This window comes from Chiloscyllium plagiosum, chromosome 3 (assembly GCF_004010195.1).
Source record: "Chiloscyllium plagiosum isolate BGI_BamShark_2017 chromosome 3, ASM401019v2, whole genome shotgun sequence".
In the NCBI taxonomy this organism is placed as follows: Eukaryota; Metazoa; Chordata; class Chondrichthyes; order Orectolobiformes; family Hemiscylliidae; genus Chiloscyllium; species Chiloscyllium plagiosum.
Window position 1 is genome coordinate 136,174,719 of NC_057712.1, and position 18,707 is coordinate 136,193,425.

The following is an 18,707-nucleotide window of genomic DNA, read 5'->3' on the forward strand; positions in this document are numbered from 1 at the left end:
ATTTGATGAAGTGACCAGGGAGGTTGATGAGGGCAGGGCAGTAGACATAGTCTATATGGATTTCGGTATAGCCTTTGATAAGGTTCCACATGGTAGGCTGCATGGAATCCAGGGCTACTTTATAAATTGATAACAAAATTGGGTTGACAGTAGGAAGCAGAGGATGACAACAAAAGGATCTTTGTCAGATTGGAACCCGTGACTAGTGGAGTGCTTCAGGGGTCGGTGCTGGGCCCATTACAGTTTGTTATCTCTATCAATGATTTGGATGAGAATGTCCAAGGCATGATTAGTAAGTTGACCGATGATACTAAAATAGGCGGTATTGTGGACAGTGAGGAAGGTTGTCAGAAATTGCAGGACCATAAGCAACTGGGGAAGAGGGCAGAGAAATGGCAAATGGAATTTAATATACGCAAGTGTGAGGTCTTACACTTTGTACAGTCAAATCAAGGTAGGAGTTTCATGGTGAATGGTAGGGCCTTAAAGTGTGTAGTGGAACAGAGGGATCTTGGAGCTCAGGTTCACAGTTCTCTGAAAGTGGAGTCACAGGTCGACAGGGCAATGAAGGCAGCTTTTGGCACACTGGCCTTCATCAGTCAGGGCATCGAGTATAGAAGCTGGGAAGTTACTTTGCTGTTGTACAGGACATTGGTGAGGCTGTATTCAATTTTGGTCACCTTGCTACAGGAAGGATGTTATTAAACTGGAAGGAGTGCATAAGAAATTTACGAAGATGTTGCCTGGACTCAATGTCTGAGTCATAGGGAGAGGCGAGACAAACTATGACTCTTCTTTAGAGCATAGGAGACTGAGGGGGGACCTTATAGAGGTGTGTAAGATCATGAGAGGCATGGATAAGGTGAATGCACTCAGTCTTTTTCCCAGTGTTGGGGAACCGAGGACTAGATGGCATCAGTTTACGATTAGATGAGAAAGAATAAAAGGGAACCGGAGGGGCAATTTTGGTTTTTTACACAGAGGGTGGTACACATATGGAATGAGCTGCCAGCGGAAGTGGTTGAGGTGGGTACATTAACAACATTTAAAAGGCATTTGGACAAATACATGGATAGGAAAAGATTAGAAGGGCATGGACAAGTGCAGGGAAATGCGGTTCGTGTGGACAGACATTTTGGTCAGCATGGACCAGTTTGGGCCAAAGGGCTTGTCTCCGTGCTGTGGGACTCTATGATAGATTGTTAGTGATCTTTACTCCTAGGAAAGTTCTCGCCATCTCCACCTCAGCACCATTAATACAGAAAGGGTGTGTCCTCTAATCTGCTTCCTAAAGTCAATGACCAGCTCCTTCGTTTTACTGACATGGAGAGAGAAATTGTCATCTTTACATTGTGCCACTAAGCTTTCTTGTCCTGTATTCTGTCTCGTCGTTGTTTGAGACCCAATCCAGGACTGTGGCCATCGAATCCCTACAGTATGGAAGCAGGCCATTCAACAAGAGTCCACACCGTCCCACCGAAGAACATCCCACCTAGACTCTCATAAGGAAGAACATTTAAACAGGCAATCACTTATTTAGAGTGAGCCCTAGTTCTCGATTCACAAAGAGTAAACACTATTTCCATATTCACCATCTTCTGATGCTGTATGTCTCACTTTGGATTTGGATTTCAACACAATCACAGGTGGAAAGAGGTCAGTTATGTGAAGGCTTTTCAAAAAAAAAACCTGAAAATCAATTTGGAAGTGATCAAAATGCATCAGTTCCAAACTCCCTCAGGATTTTAAGTTTTAATCAGACCACCTTTCTGCAGCGCATACTAGCTGGCCTGTACAACCTTCCCTCAAGTCAACCACTTTCACATTTGCCACATCATACTCCATTTGTCAGATCTATGCCATTCACTTTAACCATCCATATATGTAGTCTCCTCAGGTCCTCTTCATGATTTGGAGATGCCAGTCCGCTTCACAATTTACTTCCTATCTTGGTGTCATCAGCAAATTTAGCAACTGTACACACTCCAACCCTTGATCTAAGATACTTAGATAAGTTATACAAAGTTTGTGAAAAGATTTGTAGCTCGGGTGCTCGTTGTTAGGGTTCTGTTCGCCGAGCTGGGAATTTGTGTTGCAGACGTTTCGTCTCCTGTCTAGGTGACATCCTCAGTGCTTGGGAGCCTCCTGTGAAGCGCTTCTGTGATCTTTCCTAGTTGGTGTTCATGGATGCGGATAGTTAGCTGTCTTCCTGTTTGTCCTATGTAGTGTTTTGTATAGTCCTTGCCTGGGATTTTGTACACTACGTTGGTTTTGCTCACGCTGGGTATCGGATCCTTCGTTCTGGTGAGTTGTTGTCTGAGAGTGGCTGTTCGTATATGTCCTAGTGGTCGCAGTAGTCTGGCTGTCAGTTCAGAAATGCTCTTGATGTATGGTCGTGTGGCTAGTCCTTTGGGTTATGGCATGTCCTCGTTCTGTTGCGCTTCATAGGAGGCTCCCAAGCACTGAGGATGTCACCTAGACAGGGGACGAAACGTCTGCAACACAAATTCCCAGCTTGGCGAACAGAACCACAACAAGTTATACAAAGCTAAGACCCCAGCATGGATTCAGAGGGTAAACACATCACATCTTGACAATTAATAAATGCCCAATTAAGGCTACTCTATTTCCCATGAACTAGCCAATCTTTTATCCATGGCAATAGGTTTCTCCCAACACCATAAACCTTTAGTGTTCCATAATAACCTTCGACACTGTGCCTTACCATTCACCTTCTGGAAACACAAATGCAGTACATGCATATCAGTCTCTTTATCTGAAGCACTATGTATCCTCAAAGGACTAATAAACTGGTTAAAATTTCTCTTTCACTAAACCACGCTGACACTTCTTGACTAATCTGAACTCCAAGTGCCCTGCTATAATGACTTTAACAACAGTTTCTTACTGAATAAGGTCCTCTTGAATAAGTGAATAAACCTGCACTATTTTCCATTTCTATTGGAACCTTCTTTGAATCTAGGCAATTCTGGAAAATCAAAACCAATCAATTATTACACTAATCACTCTTAAGACACTATAATGAAGTCTACCTGGACTCAGGAATCTTTTAGACGGAAGCTCTACCAATTTGCTCAGTACTGATTGCCCAGTGATTGTAATTTTCTTCAGTTCTTGCCTACGTTCATTCCTGATTTAAAGTGATCTCTGGGATGCTGCCTTCTGTAATGAAGGCAGATGCAAAATACCTGCTGAATCCAAGTCATTTATTGAAACCTCAATCATATTGTGATGCCCATTCCAGAGCATCTTTCAAACATATCCACTGCAGCCCAAAACGATAAGGGCAGCAAGTACATGGAAGCATCTTCTGCATGTTCTTCTCTAAGCCATACTTGACTTGAAAATATATTGCTGTTTCTTTGTGGCTGCTGGGACAAAATCCTGGAACTTCCTGTCCAACAGTATAGTTTACGAGCACACAACAAGGATCACGACCAGAATTACATGATTATTTGGGATGAGCAATGACTGCTGACCATATCCATAAGAATTTTTAAGAAAACAACCTTTTCACAACAGGGTCTGGCTGGACAACACAACAGACCATTGGATTCTGCACACACCTGGAAAAACTGCTCTCTTATAGAAAGATGGAAAACTGGAGAAGGAAACAATTTGGCCTTTTGTGTCTACTCCACCACTGAATATAGCCAGGCATTATCATCCAACTCAGCACTTTGTTCCCCACTTTCTCTCCCATATCCTCTGATGTCTTCAACCTTAACAGCTTTATCTCATTCCTTCTTGAAAACACTCAGTGCTTTGGCCTCAACTGCTTTTTGTTGCAGAGAATTCCACAGTCTCGCCACTCTGGGTGAAGAAATTCCTCCTCATAAGAGTCTAAATGAATGACAGTGACCCTTAGTTCTGAAGTCCTTGGTCAGATTGACTCCCCTCAGAGACCTAAAACACCCAAAGACTAGCATCTTGCCCCATAATCTGTAAAAAGTGAGAGACAAGTGGTGTAACCTGCTTTTTAGAAACTTCTAGTTGTAAAATAAAGTAAATCCCTGACACTCACTTTAAAATCAACAAATAACAATTTATTTATCTAATTCTAAAAGTCGGGAATGCCTTCTGTTGTTGGTAGCATTGTTATTTAGGAAGTGCTTTCTCTATGACATAGAGGAAGCTGAGAGAGTCAGCGATTCTCGAGAGAGACAAAGAGAGAGAGAGAGAGAGAGAGAGAGAGAGACAGAGACAGAGAGATAAAGGAGGAGAGAGCACGAGAGCGAAAGTGCTGACATCCATTATCTCTGCCAAATAGCAGCTTGCTCTGGAGGTCTTTGTCCAACTGCCCCCCTTCTTTTATACCCGTGATGACATATCAATATTTCTTACAATAGAATTGGTCCTACATTGTCAAAACCATCAAACCTAAATTTAACAGGAAGTTTGGTATCTAAGCACCTGGTCAAAATTGGCTGAATTCCAATGACTACTGTCTTGGTTAAAAACCTGCTGCTTGCTCCACTAACTGTCCAGCTTTTCAATACAAATGTTTCAAGTTTGGGTGCTCTGTGTACTTTGAAACTTTCAAGCTGCTGCTCGCAGATGTCCATTTTAAGTCGCTAAGCAATGAAATAGCACATAATCTTTTAAAGGGACCATGCAATGCTTTCCCCATTTTACAATTTTACAAACACCAAATTCTAACTTCCTGCCTCCCAATCTACTCCACTCAATTTCTCTATTCAACTTTGTAACAGTCCTCAGGAACATTCTTCCTGCATTTGCACTGTCTCGACCAGTTAAAAACTTTAATAGGTTTTTGAGATCACCCCCTCATTCTTCTGAACTCCCAGTAAACATAGTCTGAACCAATCCAGTCCCTTGTCACACACTAGTCCTACCATTTCAAGAATCAGGCTGGTTCCAGGATGACTGACATCTTGTTTTTACTGCAGATTTCTCCTGAAATACACTGTCCATTTTTCTTAACGGTCATCAAGTTTGACAAACTCGTGGCTTTCTTTTTCACTATGAATGGAACCATTCAACAAGCTGCCGCTGCTACTTTTCTTCCTCCTCACAGCTCAGAGAAAACTTACCTGAAGCCCTTTCCGAGGTGGTTTCCTTCTCAGGTTTACTTTCCATCTCGGTTCTCCAAGCTCATGTAATACAGAAGGCCCACCTCCTGCTCTCTCAACCTTGTTCCCAATGAAAGAAAGATTGCCTAACCTCCTTTTCTGGTCCACATGTTATTGATTAATGACTAATAATATATCTCCCCTTAGACATACCTTTCCACCACCTACTTCCAACCTGCTGTCATCACCCCTCTCAAAACAAGACAAAAAAAACAAACCCCTTAACCCCTGTCCTCAAATTACCAGGCCAATCTCAAACTATCTTTCTATTCCAAAGGATATGCTGCTTCCCAAGTCTGTTCTCATTTTTCTAAGAGCTCTATGTTTTAATTCTTTCATTCTGCACAGCCACAATACCAAACTGCTCTCAAAGTTACTATGGGACTGCGGTAAAGATAAAATACCTCACCCCGTTATTTGGTTGAAAGCAAGTCAATCAGTTGACCACACCACCCTCTAACATTATTTGTGGCAACAGCCAGCTTGGTGGGACTGCACTACCTAATTCCATTCTTATCTGATGAACTGCAGCCAGAGAGTCACCTACAATGCTTTTTCTTCTCTTTTCAGAAGACTATCTCTGGTGTAATCCAAGGGTTCATCCTTAGGCCCCACTTATTTCTAACATATATACTGATCCTCTGTCACCTCACGAGTGATAGCTCTACCGCACCTCCATCTCTCAAATCTCTAAATTGTCTGTTTGTAATTACCTGAAGACATTGCCTTTCATTTTAACTGCAAACTGTATTCCGTTGCAAAGGACTCAGTCTTTTTCCTCAGGGAACTGCTTGGGACTGAACTAGATCATCACAGTCTTGGTGCCATCTTTAACCTCAGAGGTGAGCTTTGACCATCACTAAACTAAAACTATTTTCATCTTAATAATATTTTCATTCCTGTTGCAGCTAACTGCTATTGAAACCCTCATCCTTGCTGCTATTGTCTCTAGACTTCACAATGTCAACTGCTAACTTCTACTGTCCATAGTTTTGACATAAGCCAAATCCTCTGCTGTCCATGCCCAAACCTGCAGTAAAGTCCAAAACTCTTCATCTGTACTAATTCACAATTAGTCAATACTTTAATCTTAAAATATCGAATTGCTTTCAAATAGCTCTATGTTCTCTCCTCATCTTTGCAATCTGCCAAAGCTTCAAACCCAGAAGTAATCAGCTCTCATTTGATTTCTGTCTTTTTAATGTTCCCATGTTAAATCACTTCAGCACTAAAGGAATGCCTTTAAGTGCCTAAATCCTAATCTCTGGAATTCCCCCTAAACACCTCTGTCTCTATTCATTTCCTCCTTGAAGTGAAAATCTGCTTCTTCAACCAAGTTTTTGGTCACCAGCTCTGACAATTCTTTATGTAAAATTGCATGGAATTTTGCTCTTCCAAAGCATCTTTGGACATTTACATCAAAGATGCTTTATAAAAAACAAGCTGTTACTGTTAAATCACTAGATAGTTATTGGAAGCAAGAACTCTGCTTTATCTTCACTTCCCTCAAAATACTGGAACTCCCTTTCTAACACTGATGTACCTATACCATGTGTACTGCAGCAGTTCAAGCTGGTGACTCATTGTCAAGGAAAGTTACAGGAGAGGAAATGTATACTAGCCTTCAAAGCATCAGTGTCCCAAAAATGAAATTTAAAGAAATTAGGACCACGAAGGCTCAAATTCATATTTGCACATCGCTGCCCAATTGAGCGTGGAACAGTGACAGAAGCCAGTTGTCCTGGATTAGTTCTAGTTTTGGGCAACCAGATCTGTCAAATCTCACTGCTTAACCCTGTCCTCCCTCACTCTGCACAGACAGAAACTGACTTTTAGATCAATCTGTACGCTCTACACCATACCATAAAACCACAAGCAACAAGTATGTTCGTCCCTCGAGCCTGCTCCACTATTCAGGATCTTGGCTGATCTGCCATTCATCATGCCCATTTTGCTACCCTTTCACTGTAGCCCTTGATCTGTTTGTCTCATCAAGAAATATACACAAAGTCCCCACAGTCCCACATTTCTCTGTGGCAAGAAGCTCCAAAGATACTGAACCCTCAGAAGAAATTCCTTATCTCAATCTTAAATTAGCACCATCCTAATGGATCTTCTCCAAACTGTCTTCAATAAAATGATATCTTTTCTTAAATTAGGACCAAAACTCTTCTGTATTCCAGATATGATCTCCTCAGCATCTTACACAATTGCAGTAAGATGTTCCTACTCTCATAATTTAACCCTCGTGAAATAAGGGCCAATATCCCATTCACCTTCCCGATTACCTGTGTGCTAACTTTCTGTTTTTCATGGCATTGGAGGTGCCCATATTTGAGACACAAAATGCTGGACAAACCGATTAAAAGCCTATTCCAGCATTTAAGTGAAACAATGGTACCTTTGAGAAAGGATTATTCCGAGGCAAGAGGGAACATTACACTAAAGTATCTGCAAGGAGTGTTGATAGAGACAGCATTGATAAGAAATGTCCAAAAACAAACAGCCTGAAGATTTGTAACAAACACAGATGAACTAATGAGACTATGGCCAGTAAAAATCTGAAGGGTTAAACAAATTCATTAAACTACAACAAGTGATTGATTCTAACCTCATTAATGAAAGGATGTTGTCCCATTAGGCAAAAAGAATCAGTCAAAATAAGCACAATAAATCTCAGTCCATAAGGCAGTCAGCTTAAACTCATCATACTGGACTGAAAACAACAGCTAAGGATATTTTGTAGTTAACAGTTTTTAAAAAAATGTATTCACAATATTAAGAAATAGATTCTAATTAAAGAATTTTTACGATAATCACAGATAGATTCCAACGTAATTATAGTTACAAGTACAGTCAGTTTTAATATAACTCAGTTCTGTTCTAGAGCAATCTCGTGTTATAAGAAAATTGCACAATAGCCATGCCGCTTAAACTAATTGGGCCAGAATTGTGTTATAACCAATACAGGTAAGGACAGTTCACATTCTCCAAATGACATTCAAAATTCTTGAATCACGTTAAAGCCACTTCACGTTGAAGAAACATGCATTATAGCAGAACCGACTGGACACAACAAGATACACTGATAACTAAAAACCATTAGGGGATAAAAAGATTCAAACATAGATGCGAAAATTAGTTCATTTCGCCCAGCATATCCTGGAAGAAATAGATTGCTTGTAACTTATTAGGCTGAACAGTGCTAACAGTAGAGGTAATTATAAATCCTTATATATAACTAACTTCATAATAGAAATTAATATTACGAGTATTATAATAACTTGGACAATGGGGAAAGTACAGAAGGAGTAACAGAATTTGTTAGAGATAACAAAGGAATACAATGGGCAACAGAATTCAAGCAGTCCTGAGTTAAGCAAGTCTGGGACATGTTTGAAGGACGTGTGGGTGGCACGGTAGCACAGTGGTTAGCACTGCTGCCTCACAGCGCCAGAGACCCGGGTTCAATTCCCACCTCAGGCAACTGTGTGGAGTTTACATATTCTCCCAGTATCTGCGTGGGTTTCCTCCAGGTGCTCCGGTTTCCTTTCCTCCCACAGTCCAAAAATGCTCAGGTTAGGTAAATTGGCCATGCTAAACTGCCCATAGTGTTAGGTGAAGGAGTAAATGTTGGGGAATTGGTCTGGGTGCATTGCTCTTCGGAGGGTCAGTGTGGACTTGTTGGGCCAAAGGGCCAGTTTCCACACTGTAAGTAATCTAAGTGTACAGCCAGTAATTTTGGAATGCAAATTAATAGGATGAATAGAAGGATCAAGGCCTGGAGATTACAATGTCTGTTAAACATCACAAGATCATGGAAACCTAGGGCTGTCCACAGGAGTGTCCATTATCGATTAGGTGTTTCACAGCACTGAATATATAGAAGGGGAAAGGTACAGTGACCACGTTGTAACACAAAATGTATAAAAATATTGTATTTCACTGTTAAAGCCACAGCATCATTGGTCTCTCTTCCAATCTAAGCTGAAGGTTAATGGAAAACTGCATCCTCACGTCGGAGGCCAGATCCAAGGTGAATCTATCCCTCTCCCTGCATAAACCAGTGATCATTTGAATAGGAATAAAATCTGCCACATGTTTGAATCCTGTCTGCATTCTGAGAATTTTGTCCTCGTTTGGGGAGGGGGTGGGGGAAGAGGGGAGGGGTTACGGTCCAACACATGCATAAGTAACCCCAACTCCCTTCGTGTTACAGCTTTCTGTAGTTTTTCTCCATTTAAATAATATTCAGTTCGTTTTCCCTTCCAAAATTAAACTTCACATTTTACTCTAATTGTCAACTTTTTGTCTAATTAATCTATCAATACCTTTCTGTAAATTGTCTCTCTATCATGACCTGCCTTTCCACCTATTTTTGTCTCATGTGCAAATTTGGCTACATCCACTTCCTTCTTCCAAGTCACTAACATATATTAACAATATTCTATTGGGACCCAGCACTGGTCCCAATAGAATCCCACTCGTTCCGGTCCAACAACCAGAAAAAATCCCCCTTATCTACACTCACTGTTTCCTCTCCATTAGCCATTTTTCTATTCACACCAATATACTACTTCCAACACCTTGGGCTCTTATGACTTAACCTCTTGTGAGGTACCTTGCTAAATGCTCATTGGAAGTGCAATACTGGTTTGCCCTCTGAAACTTCCTAAAACAAAACTCTGAGTCAATCAGAATTTCCTTTTCATGAAACTGTGATGACTCTGCTTGAATAGATTATTATTTGCCAAATGTTATGCCAATATTTCCTTAGTTATTGATTTCAACACATTTCTAACAATAGACATCAGCCTATAGTTAGCCATGTTTTGCCTCTCCCGTCATTTTAGATAAAAGGTGTCCTATTTTGAATAGAGGTGTCACATTAACAGTTTTCGAATCCCTCAGTACTGTTCCAGAGTCAAGGATTACAAACAATGCATCCACTATATCTGTAGTTATCTCTTTTAGGATCCTAGGATGCAAGCCATTAGGGCCAGGGACTTAGCAGCCTTTAGCCCCATTAGACTTGGATTTATTTAATATTGTCACTTGTACCTATACATAGTGAAAAGCACAATGTCACCACATTCCGGTGCTTTCTGGATTACAGAATAAGTTTACTGAATAAATTAATATTAAATTGATATTACTAAAACTGAAAAAGCTTCAAAGATTCATCTTTCCCTCTCTACGCTCCTCTAGTTGCTGCCATCAGACATCATTCCCGACAACGCGCTTCCTTTCTTGCCGCTACCAGTGCCGTCACTTCAGCGTTGACCTGCTAGCTTTACACGGTCATGCTGTACAGATTCTGCACCTCCTCCAATGCTGGATATTGTCTGAGGGGCCCTGGCTCGTCTTCCAATGCCACCAAGCCGAGATGGAGTGGGGATGGAGATATGCAGGGGCCCAGCCTCCCACAGGAGGACAGCAGGAAGTGGCCCCAAGGCAACCAAGGCCAAACAAAAGCAAAACACATGACTGAGCTACCAAGATGGAAAGATGGCGAACCATGTGGATGCAGCTAGACCCAATGCATGAGCCCAATGAGTGGTCGAGCCCTGTGCTCAGGAACCGAACGCTGCTGTCCCCACTATCATGTCAAACTCGACACAAGCTTGTCTAGTATTAATTTTTTTAGTGATAGTACAGCAAACGTTTTATTAACTGGCACCTATGAAAACAGGAATATTCTGGCTGATCAAGAGGTTCACATAATCCATGTAAAAACACACTAATAGAAACACGATGGAGGGAGCATGCACACTGTTGCGATTTACAGCATAAATCACTTAAATAATATTGCAACTTTGCCTTTAATAAAACTTACCAGCAGACAGCCTTCTCACTCACACCCTCAACTGACTACTTGGACACTGCAATAATACAGTAAACTTCCAGTATTTCAGGTACGTCATTTTTGCCAGTTAAAACAAAGTTTTCTGTATTTCAGATACTAATCCTACAATACTCCTTGTGAGAAAAGCACTCCAACCACACATTAAAACAACACCTGCAAAGACAACCGACATGTTGGCACCCCAGATTATTCACTTACCAATCAGTGCGGTGGTAGGGAGGAGGGGTTAAGGATTAGTGATGTCATACCTGAGGATTGTGTTGGGCGAGATTCTCAATTTTTTGCCATATCTCCTCGCGCTCTTTCAGTTTGAATTTCTCCCTGAAACAAAAAAAGTTTTGGATTCTGTAATGTTGAGATGACAAAGATAGGCAATTCCCTAACTCACTCAGATCAACAAATGCTGTCTTAAAAGGATAATGTAACATTTAAAGTACCAATTTATATCAGTTCTGCTACAGTGTACACTTCAATTTCTGAGCACTTCATCTTTCTTTGAATGTTGAGAACACACGTAAAGTTCAAACTCATGCTCGTGTTCATTTTTATTTGTTATGAAGGTGAAGTACCATTAAGAGAGATGGTAAGCTAGCAAGGACTGACCGAAAGCACAGAGTGCTGAACTAGGTAACATATCGTTGAAACAAATAGCTGGAATTGCATTGCCATGGAACAAAAACAAATTCGGTCAGATTCAATTATGCCCCAGATACCAAAATCCAATTGAATCTGAATGTAGAGCTTCGGTAACATTAAACCAATCAAATAATCCAATGTTTTGGGGTATAAAACCAGACATTTTGAACAGTTAGGGGAAGAACTGCCAAGAAAACCAACAAGTACAGACTGCTAGCCAAATAGGTCTCTGAAAGGTACCTGTCCATAAAAGAAGTTGTGCAGCAGAAAACCGAAGAAGAGATGACAAAGCAAAAATCGACAGAGCTGACCGGTTTTGAAACGGGATTTTTATTTTGTTAGACCAATATTGTAGAGTGGAAGGTAAAAGATAAGTTTAAGAGAAAGGAACTGTAAATAGTGGTTGTAATGTTCTCTGTTGGACTTAATTGTTAATTTTTACTTTAAATAGCAAAATCTGGAACAGTTCTTTGCCTCTCGAAATTTAACTGATTATGGCACGAAGTGAGCTTTTGTGTCGGGTTTAAATTAGCAGAGGAGTTTACCCTGTGTCAGATTGCTTTGATGCTGTTACATCAGAGACTGAAACTTGAATTCTCACTGACACACTAATAAGGCTCGATCTTTAAAATCCTTCAGAAGTACAAAGTTAAAATAGGGTAAACCAAATAACCAATGATCGTGTCTTTCTGTGGTTATTCTTACCGTGTCAACATACCCAAGGTAGTCTTAATTAACAAGTTAACAGTATCACTTGTTAAATGGGACAATTTTTCTCTTTTCAGACTGTCTTGTGCACAGCACTCTCTTCAAGGCAAACTACCTTGAGACTGGACAGGGCCTGTACTTTCAAAGTTGATATTGATTACAGAGAAAAGTAAGAATACCCCAAGGGTTATCAATCTGTGGTGCACCAGCGTTTACTCAATCCAGCACTAAGCAGAATTTAAACAACTGCTGTAATGAGCCAAGAGAAAATGTTACTCAAAAAGCTATGATCTTCACTGTATAAACTAAAAATGTTTTAGTCTCAGTTGTTATATTCACTGTCCTGAAATCGAATGTGCTCACATCACAGGTATCCAAAACAGACTAGTAGGCAGTCTGTTCACAAGAATTCAAAACAATCTTGGGTTCCCTATCCAGAAAAGCTATTCATCATTCCATCAGCTCACACACCTAATACTGTAATGTTGTTTACATTACACAGCTTCCAGCGACACCCTCTGCTCAGTAAACCATAAACACACATGCATGTGTAGTTGTGAAATTTGCTGATGACTTGCCTCTTTCAAGTGCAGTAAACAGTGAAGATAATTGTAAAAATGTTCAAGATAAACAGATTAGTGGGAATAGGAGGCAAGGCAAACGAAAGTCAATCCAGAAAGCAAGAAATGTTTGAGAGACAATACATGTTAAATGGTCCAATTTATAATGGTTGCAAGAGGAGACAGACCTGCAGCTGTTTGTGCCCAAATCTGTAAACGCCAGGGAAGGTTAAGCAGTTAATGAAACAGGAGATCCTGGACAAGAACAAACTAACGAACAGTACAGTTGGTGGAGGGATGAGAGTTTCTGCCATGGATTTCACATGACTAAACAAGCCAATTCTCAACCACAAGTTCTTGAGTAGTTGAATCTGATGTGCAGGATTTATTTCCAGTTTTGTTTTGGCAACTTTCAAGGACAGTGTGCAACCAGTAGTGTGTGAAGCGTGGCAGTTGGTAAATGTGCAAGATAGATGATGTTGAAGAAGGAAGCTTTTGTTAAAAATTTTTGCTGCTTTTCCAAACTACTTTCAGAGATCAATGGGGGAGGAGCAGACAAAGGCACGTGGTGCTAAGACTCTGCATAGTTTCTTGTATGCAGAATTGAAGAGATTGACAATGACTTGCAAATTTGTTTGTTATGATCCCAACTGATGGTAATACTGGACAGGTCAGATCCCAGAGTGAAATTTGGCTTGATAAACCAATATTGTTTTTAATTGTTTACCACGGTAGTCAAATACTGACTACATATACAAGCGGCTGATGTATTCCTAAGAAAAGAACAAAGTTTATTATCCACAAACTATAGTGCAATCTATAAGAATTACTTGAAACAGTCTTATTACAAGTATCTGAACTAAAGATTCAACCCTATTTACCCTCAACAATAACATTACATATACTCCAACCGAGGTAAAAACCTACTCGGCTCCACTTTGAAGCTCCTTGCTTAACTGGAACAGCTGTCATTGGTTTTCTTTCTAGCAGCTTTCTGCAGTCACTCAGTGCTATTTTCTTTTAGTGACTGTGTGGAATGCCCACTATGTATGTGCAAACATGGCCTGTGACATCAGCTGGCCGCTATAGGCTAAGCCACAGGAAGCACATGCAGCAGTGATACTTAACATCTGTGTGCAGTAACATCAGCTGCACATGCACCATTCAAGGGGGCTGGGGTTGGACCCGGAGGGGGACAGAGACAAAAGTCAGTGCTAGAAGTGGGAGTGAAGGAGACTTGTACCAGGAGCACAGCCAGCCTTGGTTATCAATTTTGCATGTTTGTTTTTATAAAGATACTTTAAAGGATAAAGAATTTTTCTAAATGCATTCTCCCTGCACTGCTTTCTTTAAGACTGCCTACTATTTTTCCATCACTTCCCAATGACATTGACTTCTTCTTTACACCATCTCAGGATACCATTCATATGAACCAAAACTATTTTCTTCAATGCTACTTTGAGGCCCTTATACAAGATGATACCTTGGCTCACTTATTACTTAATGTGCATTCCTTAAACTCGTCACTTCAATAGCATTGTTTTTGGAGTAAAATTAAACAAGGAACTCTAAATGCTGAAAATCTAAGACAAAACACAATTGGAGGAGAAACTCAGCAGGACTGGCGGCATCTTTGAAGAGAAGGCAGAGTTAACATTTCAGGTCCAGTGAGTGACCCTTCTTCAGAAATGGAAAAGGTGGTAAATATGCTGAATACAGGGGGTGAGGACAAAGGAGCAACCAATGGGTGGAGATGGAGCCCTGAATAGAGAAAGACCCCCAGATAAACGGATGGATAATGGAAATCCACGGAGAAAGAAGAGCTCATGAAACTCTGAGTCCCTTTCCTTGAATTTTGTATCTACTAGTACCTTCTCCCAAAGGAAGACATAAGTGACATACTTGTTTAAAAATCTACCAATGTCCTCTGGTTCCACAGACTGCTTCCTTGGCCCCTAATGAGCTCTAATCTTTCCCCAGTTATCCTCTTTGCCTTAACATTCTTACAGAAAACCTTGGGACTTCTCCTAATTTTACAGCCATTGTTTTCTCATGCCCTATCTTTGCTCACTTAATTGCTTTCGAAGATGCCCCTGCACTTTCCAATGTCCACGAGGGCCTCTGATTTGCTCCCCTTACACCAACTAAATGCCTCCCTTTTCCTTCTCATCCAGTCCTGGAAGTCCCTCAACATCCAGGGTGTTCTGGGCTTATTGCTCTGACATTTCACCCGAAAAGGAAGATGGTGGACCTGTACACACTGCATTTCTTTTGAAGGCTCTGCACCGTTCTGCTGTAGATTTACCTATTAAGTAGCTGTTCCCAATCTTCTTTGGCTAGATCCAGACTCATTTTAATAAAAGCTGCTTACCGCCAACCCAAAATTATTCCCTGCAGACGATCTATTTCCCTTTTCATAAGAAATTTGAATTGTGATTGCTGTCACTGAAATGGTCCCCCATTGCCCTACAAGCAGCTGTCCAGCTTCTTTCTCCAGAATTCAGTCCAGCACTATGCCATCCCATGTCGGACCCTTTACATGTTGCCATAAAGAAACTCTCCTGAACACATTTCATGAAATTTACTCCCTTGAAACCCAATGCACTATGACTATCCCAATTAACATTAGGGGAGTTGAAATCCCTTAATATAATTATCCTATTACTGTTTTTACACAACTCAGGTGAATTATCTACATATCTGCTCCTCTTTTGCCGCTGACTGTTTGAGAGCCTATAATACCTTCACTTCAATGTAACTGCTCCTGTTTTCTTCCTAAATTGTACCCACAAAGCCTCATTTGAAGAGCTTTCCAAGATATCATCCTTCCTAACTGCATTAACAGACTCCTTAACTAATAGTGCAACACCTCTTTCTCTTCTGCTTGCTCCAATCTCATCTGAAGGTCCTATAATCTGGAACATTGAGTTGCCAGTCCTGTCCCTCCCTCAACCACGTCTCTGATGGCATTAACATAATTCCATATGTCAACCCATGCCCTGAATAAACGTCTTGACTGTAATACTCAGCATTAAAGTACAGACCATCCAGCCTCACCTTACTCCCTGAGTCTCAAGTTGTTCCACTGGAGTTTGAAGGAATGCTTTGGGAATGGGAAGTCTCATCTTCAAAGAAGGTTGGGAAGATGAGATTTTGATCTGAGCTTATAACCTGCTTTTTGCCTCTTGTGGAGAATCAGCTGGAAGAATTTATGTCCATGAGTGGTAAGCAAATCTACAACTTCTTTTCTACCAACATAAAGTTCAAATTTCTCCATCGAAACAAAGTGGGTCCTGCACTGGCCTAAGGCACATTGTGTGGTTTCCAGACATGTATGTAGGAAAGCAAGTTGTGAAGAGGTCACAAAGAGTCTGCAAAGAGACATAGATTGGTTAAGTGTGTAGTCAAAAACTTGGCAGATGGCATATAATGAGGGAAAATGTGAAATTATCCACTTTGGAAGTATTTTTTTAAAGTGGAACATTACTAAAAATGGGGATAAATTTCAGAACTGAGTGGTACAGAGGGATTCAAGTGTCCTGGTACCAAGTTACAATAATTTGTATGCAGATACAGCAAGTGCTTAGGAAAGCAAAAGGAATATTGCTCATCGCAAGGGGAATGGGATATAAAATAAATGGTTTGCTGCACTATATAGGATATCAGTGAGACATCTGGAATACAGTTTTGGTCTCCTGTTTTAAGAAGCTGTTTTAAGATGTTTCAGTAAGAACAGAGAAGATGGTAAAAGGGGGTGCGCGTGTGTGGCATTGTTGGTCAAGGACAGTATTACAGTTGCAGAAAGGATGTTTGGGGACTCGTCAACTGAGGTAGTGTGGGTTGAGGTTAGAAACAGGAAATGAGAGGTCACCCTGTTGGGAGTTTTCTATAGGCCTCCGAATACTTCCAGAGATGTAGAGGAAAGGGTAGCAAAGATGATTCTCGATAGGAGTGAGAGAGACAGGGTAGTGTCATGGGGGACTTCAACTTTCCAAATATTGACTAGGAACACTATAGTACGAGTACTATAGATGGGTCAGTTTTTGTCCAGTGTGTGCAGGAGGGTTTCCTGACACAGTATGTCGATAGGCCAACAAGGGGCGAAGCCACATTAGATTTGGTTCTGGGTAATGAGCCCGGCCAGGTGTTAGACTTGGACGTAGGTGAGCACTTTGGTGATAGCGATCACAATTCTGTTATGTTTACTTTAGTGATAGAAAGGGATAGGTCTATAGCACTGGGCAAGAGTTTCAGCTGGGGGAAAGGCAATTATCAGAAGAGCCAGGAGGAGACATGAGAAGTTGTTGGCGGATAGGATCAGGGTAAACCCTAAGGCTTTCTATAGGTATTTAAGGAATAAAAGAATGACGAGAGTAAGATTAGGGCCAATCAAGGACAGTAGTAGGAAGTTGTGTATGGAGTGAGATAGGGGAAGCACTTAATGAATATTTTTCGACAGTATTCACTCTAGAAAACGACAATTTGTCGAGGAGAATACTGAGATACAGGCTACTAGACAAAGAAGAGGTATTAGAAATCCTGCAGCGTGTGAAAATAGACAAGTCCCCTGGGCCGGATGGGATTTATCAGAGGATCCTCTGGGAAGCCAGGATCTTTAAATCGTCATTGTCTACAGGAATAGTGCCAGAAGACTGGAGGATAGCAAATGCGGTTCCTCTGTTCAAGAAGGGGAGTAGAGACAACCCTGGTAATTATAGACCAGTGAGCCTTACTTCAGTTGTTGGCAAAGTGTTGGAAAAGGTTATAAGAGATAGGATTTAGAATCATCTAGAAAAGAATAATTTAATTAGGGATAGTCAGCACGGTTTTGAAGGGTCGGTCTTGCCTCACAAACCTTACTGAGTTCTTTGAGAAGGTGACCAAACAGGTAGATGAGAGTAAACCGGTTGATGTGGTGTATATGGATTTCAGCAAGGCATTCGATAAGGTTCCCCACAGTAGGCTATTGTACAAAATTCAGAAGAATGGGATTGTGGGATATATAGCAGTTTGGATCAATAATTGGCTTGCTGAAAGACGACAGAGGATGGTGGTTGATGGGAAATGTTCATCCTGGAGTCCAGTTACTAGTGGTGTACCGCAAGGGTCGGTGTTGGGTCCACTGCTGTTCGTCATTTTTATAAACGACCTGGATAAGGGCGTAGAAGGGTGGGTTAGTAAATTTGCAGACGACCCTAAGGTCGGTGCGGTTGTGGATAGTGACGAAGGATGTTGTAGGTTACAGAGAGACATAGATAAGCTGCAGAGCTGGGCTGAGAGGTGGCAAATGGAGTTTAATGCAGACAAGTGTGAGGTGATTCACTTTGGTCAGAGTAACCGGAATGCAAAGTACTGGGCTAATGGTAAGATTCTTGGTAGTGTAGATGAGCAGAGAGATCTCGGTGTCCAGGTACACAGATCCTTGAAAGTTGCCACCCAGGTTGACTGGGTTGTTAAGAAGCTTTTATTAATAGAGGGATTGAGTTCTGGAACCATGAGGTTATGCTACAGCTGTACAAACCTCTGGTGCGGCCGCACTTGGAGTATTGTGTACAATTCTGGTGATAGATATAGGACAGATGTCAGAGGTAGTTTCTTTACTCAGAGAGTAGTAAGGATACGGAATGCTTTGCCTGCAACGGTAGTAGATTCGCCAACTTTAAGTACATTTAAGTCGTCACTGGACGAGCATATGGACGTACATGGAATAGTGTAGGTTAGATGGGCTTCAGACTGGTATGACAAGTCAGCGCAACATCGAGGGCCGAAGGGCCTGTCTGCGTTGTAATGTTCTATGTTCTATAAGCAATGTAATTACATAAG

The 18,707-nt window shown here is 41.1% G+C and overlaps 2 protein-coding genes across 4 annotated transcripts in view; one reads left to right on the plus strand and one right to left on the minus strand.

Moving 5' to 3' along the window:
• The window catches only part of mea1 (male-enhanced antigen 1), a 42,977-nt gene extending 32,574 nt beyond the window's left edge, over positions 1-10,403 (plus strand). Inside the window, exon 4 of the mRNA XM_043687405.1 lies at positions 10,323-10,403. The gene's annotated coding sequence lies outside the window, so the exon portion shown is untranslated. The remainder of the gene's footprint in view (positions 1-10,322) is intronic.
• The window catches only part of ppp2r5d (protein phosphatase 2, regulatory subunit B', delta), a 141,433-nt gene that overhangs the window by 9,750 nt on the left and 112,976 nt on the right, over positions 1-18,707 (minus strand). For all 3 annotated transcript variants that reach the window (XM_043687399.1, XM_043687401.1, XM_043687400.1), the window contains one exon: positions 11,229-11,301. In XM_043687399.1, the coding sequence (XP_043543334.1) occupies positions 11,229-11,301 (73 nt within the window). The remainder of the gene's footprint in view (positions 1-11,228; positions 11,302-18,707) is intronic.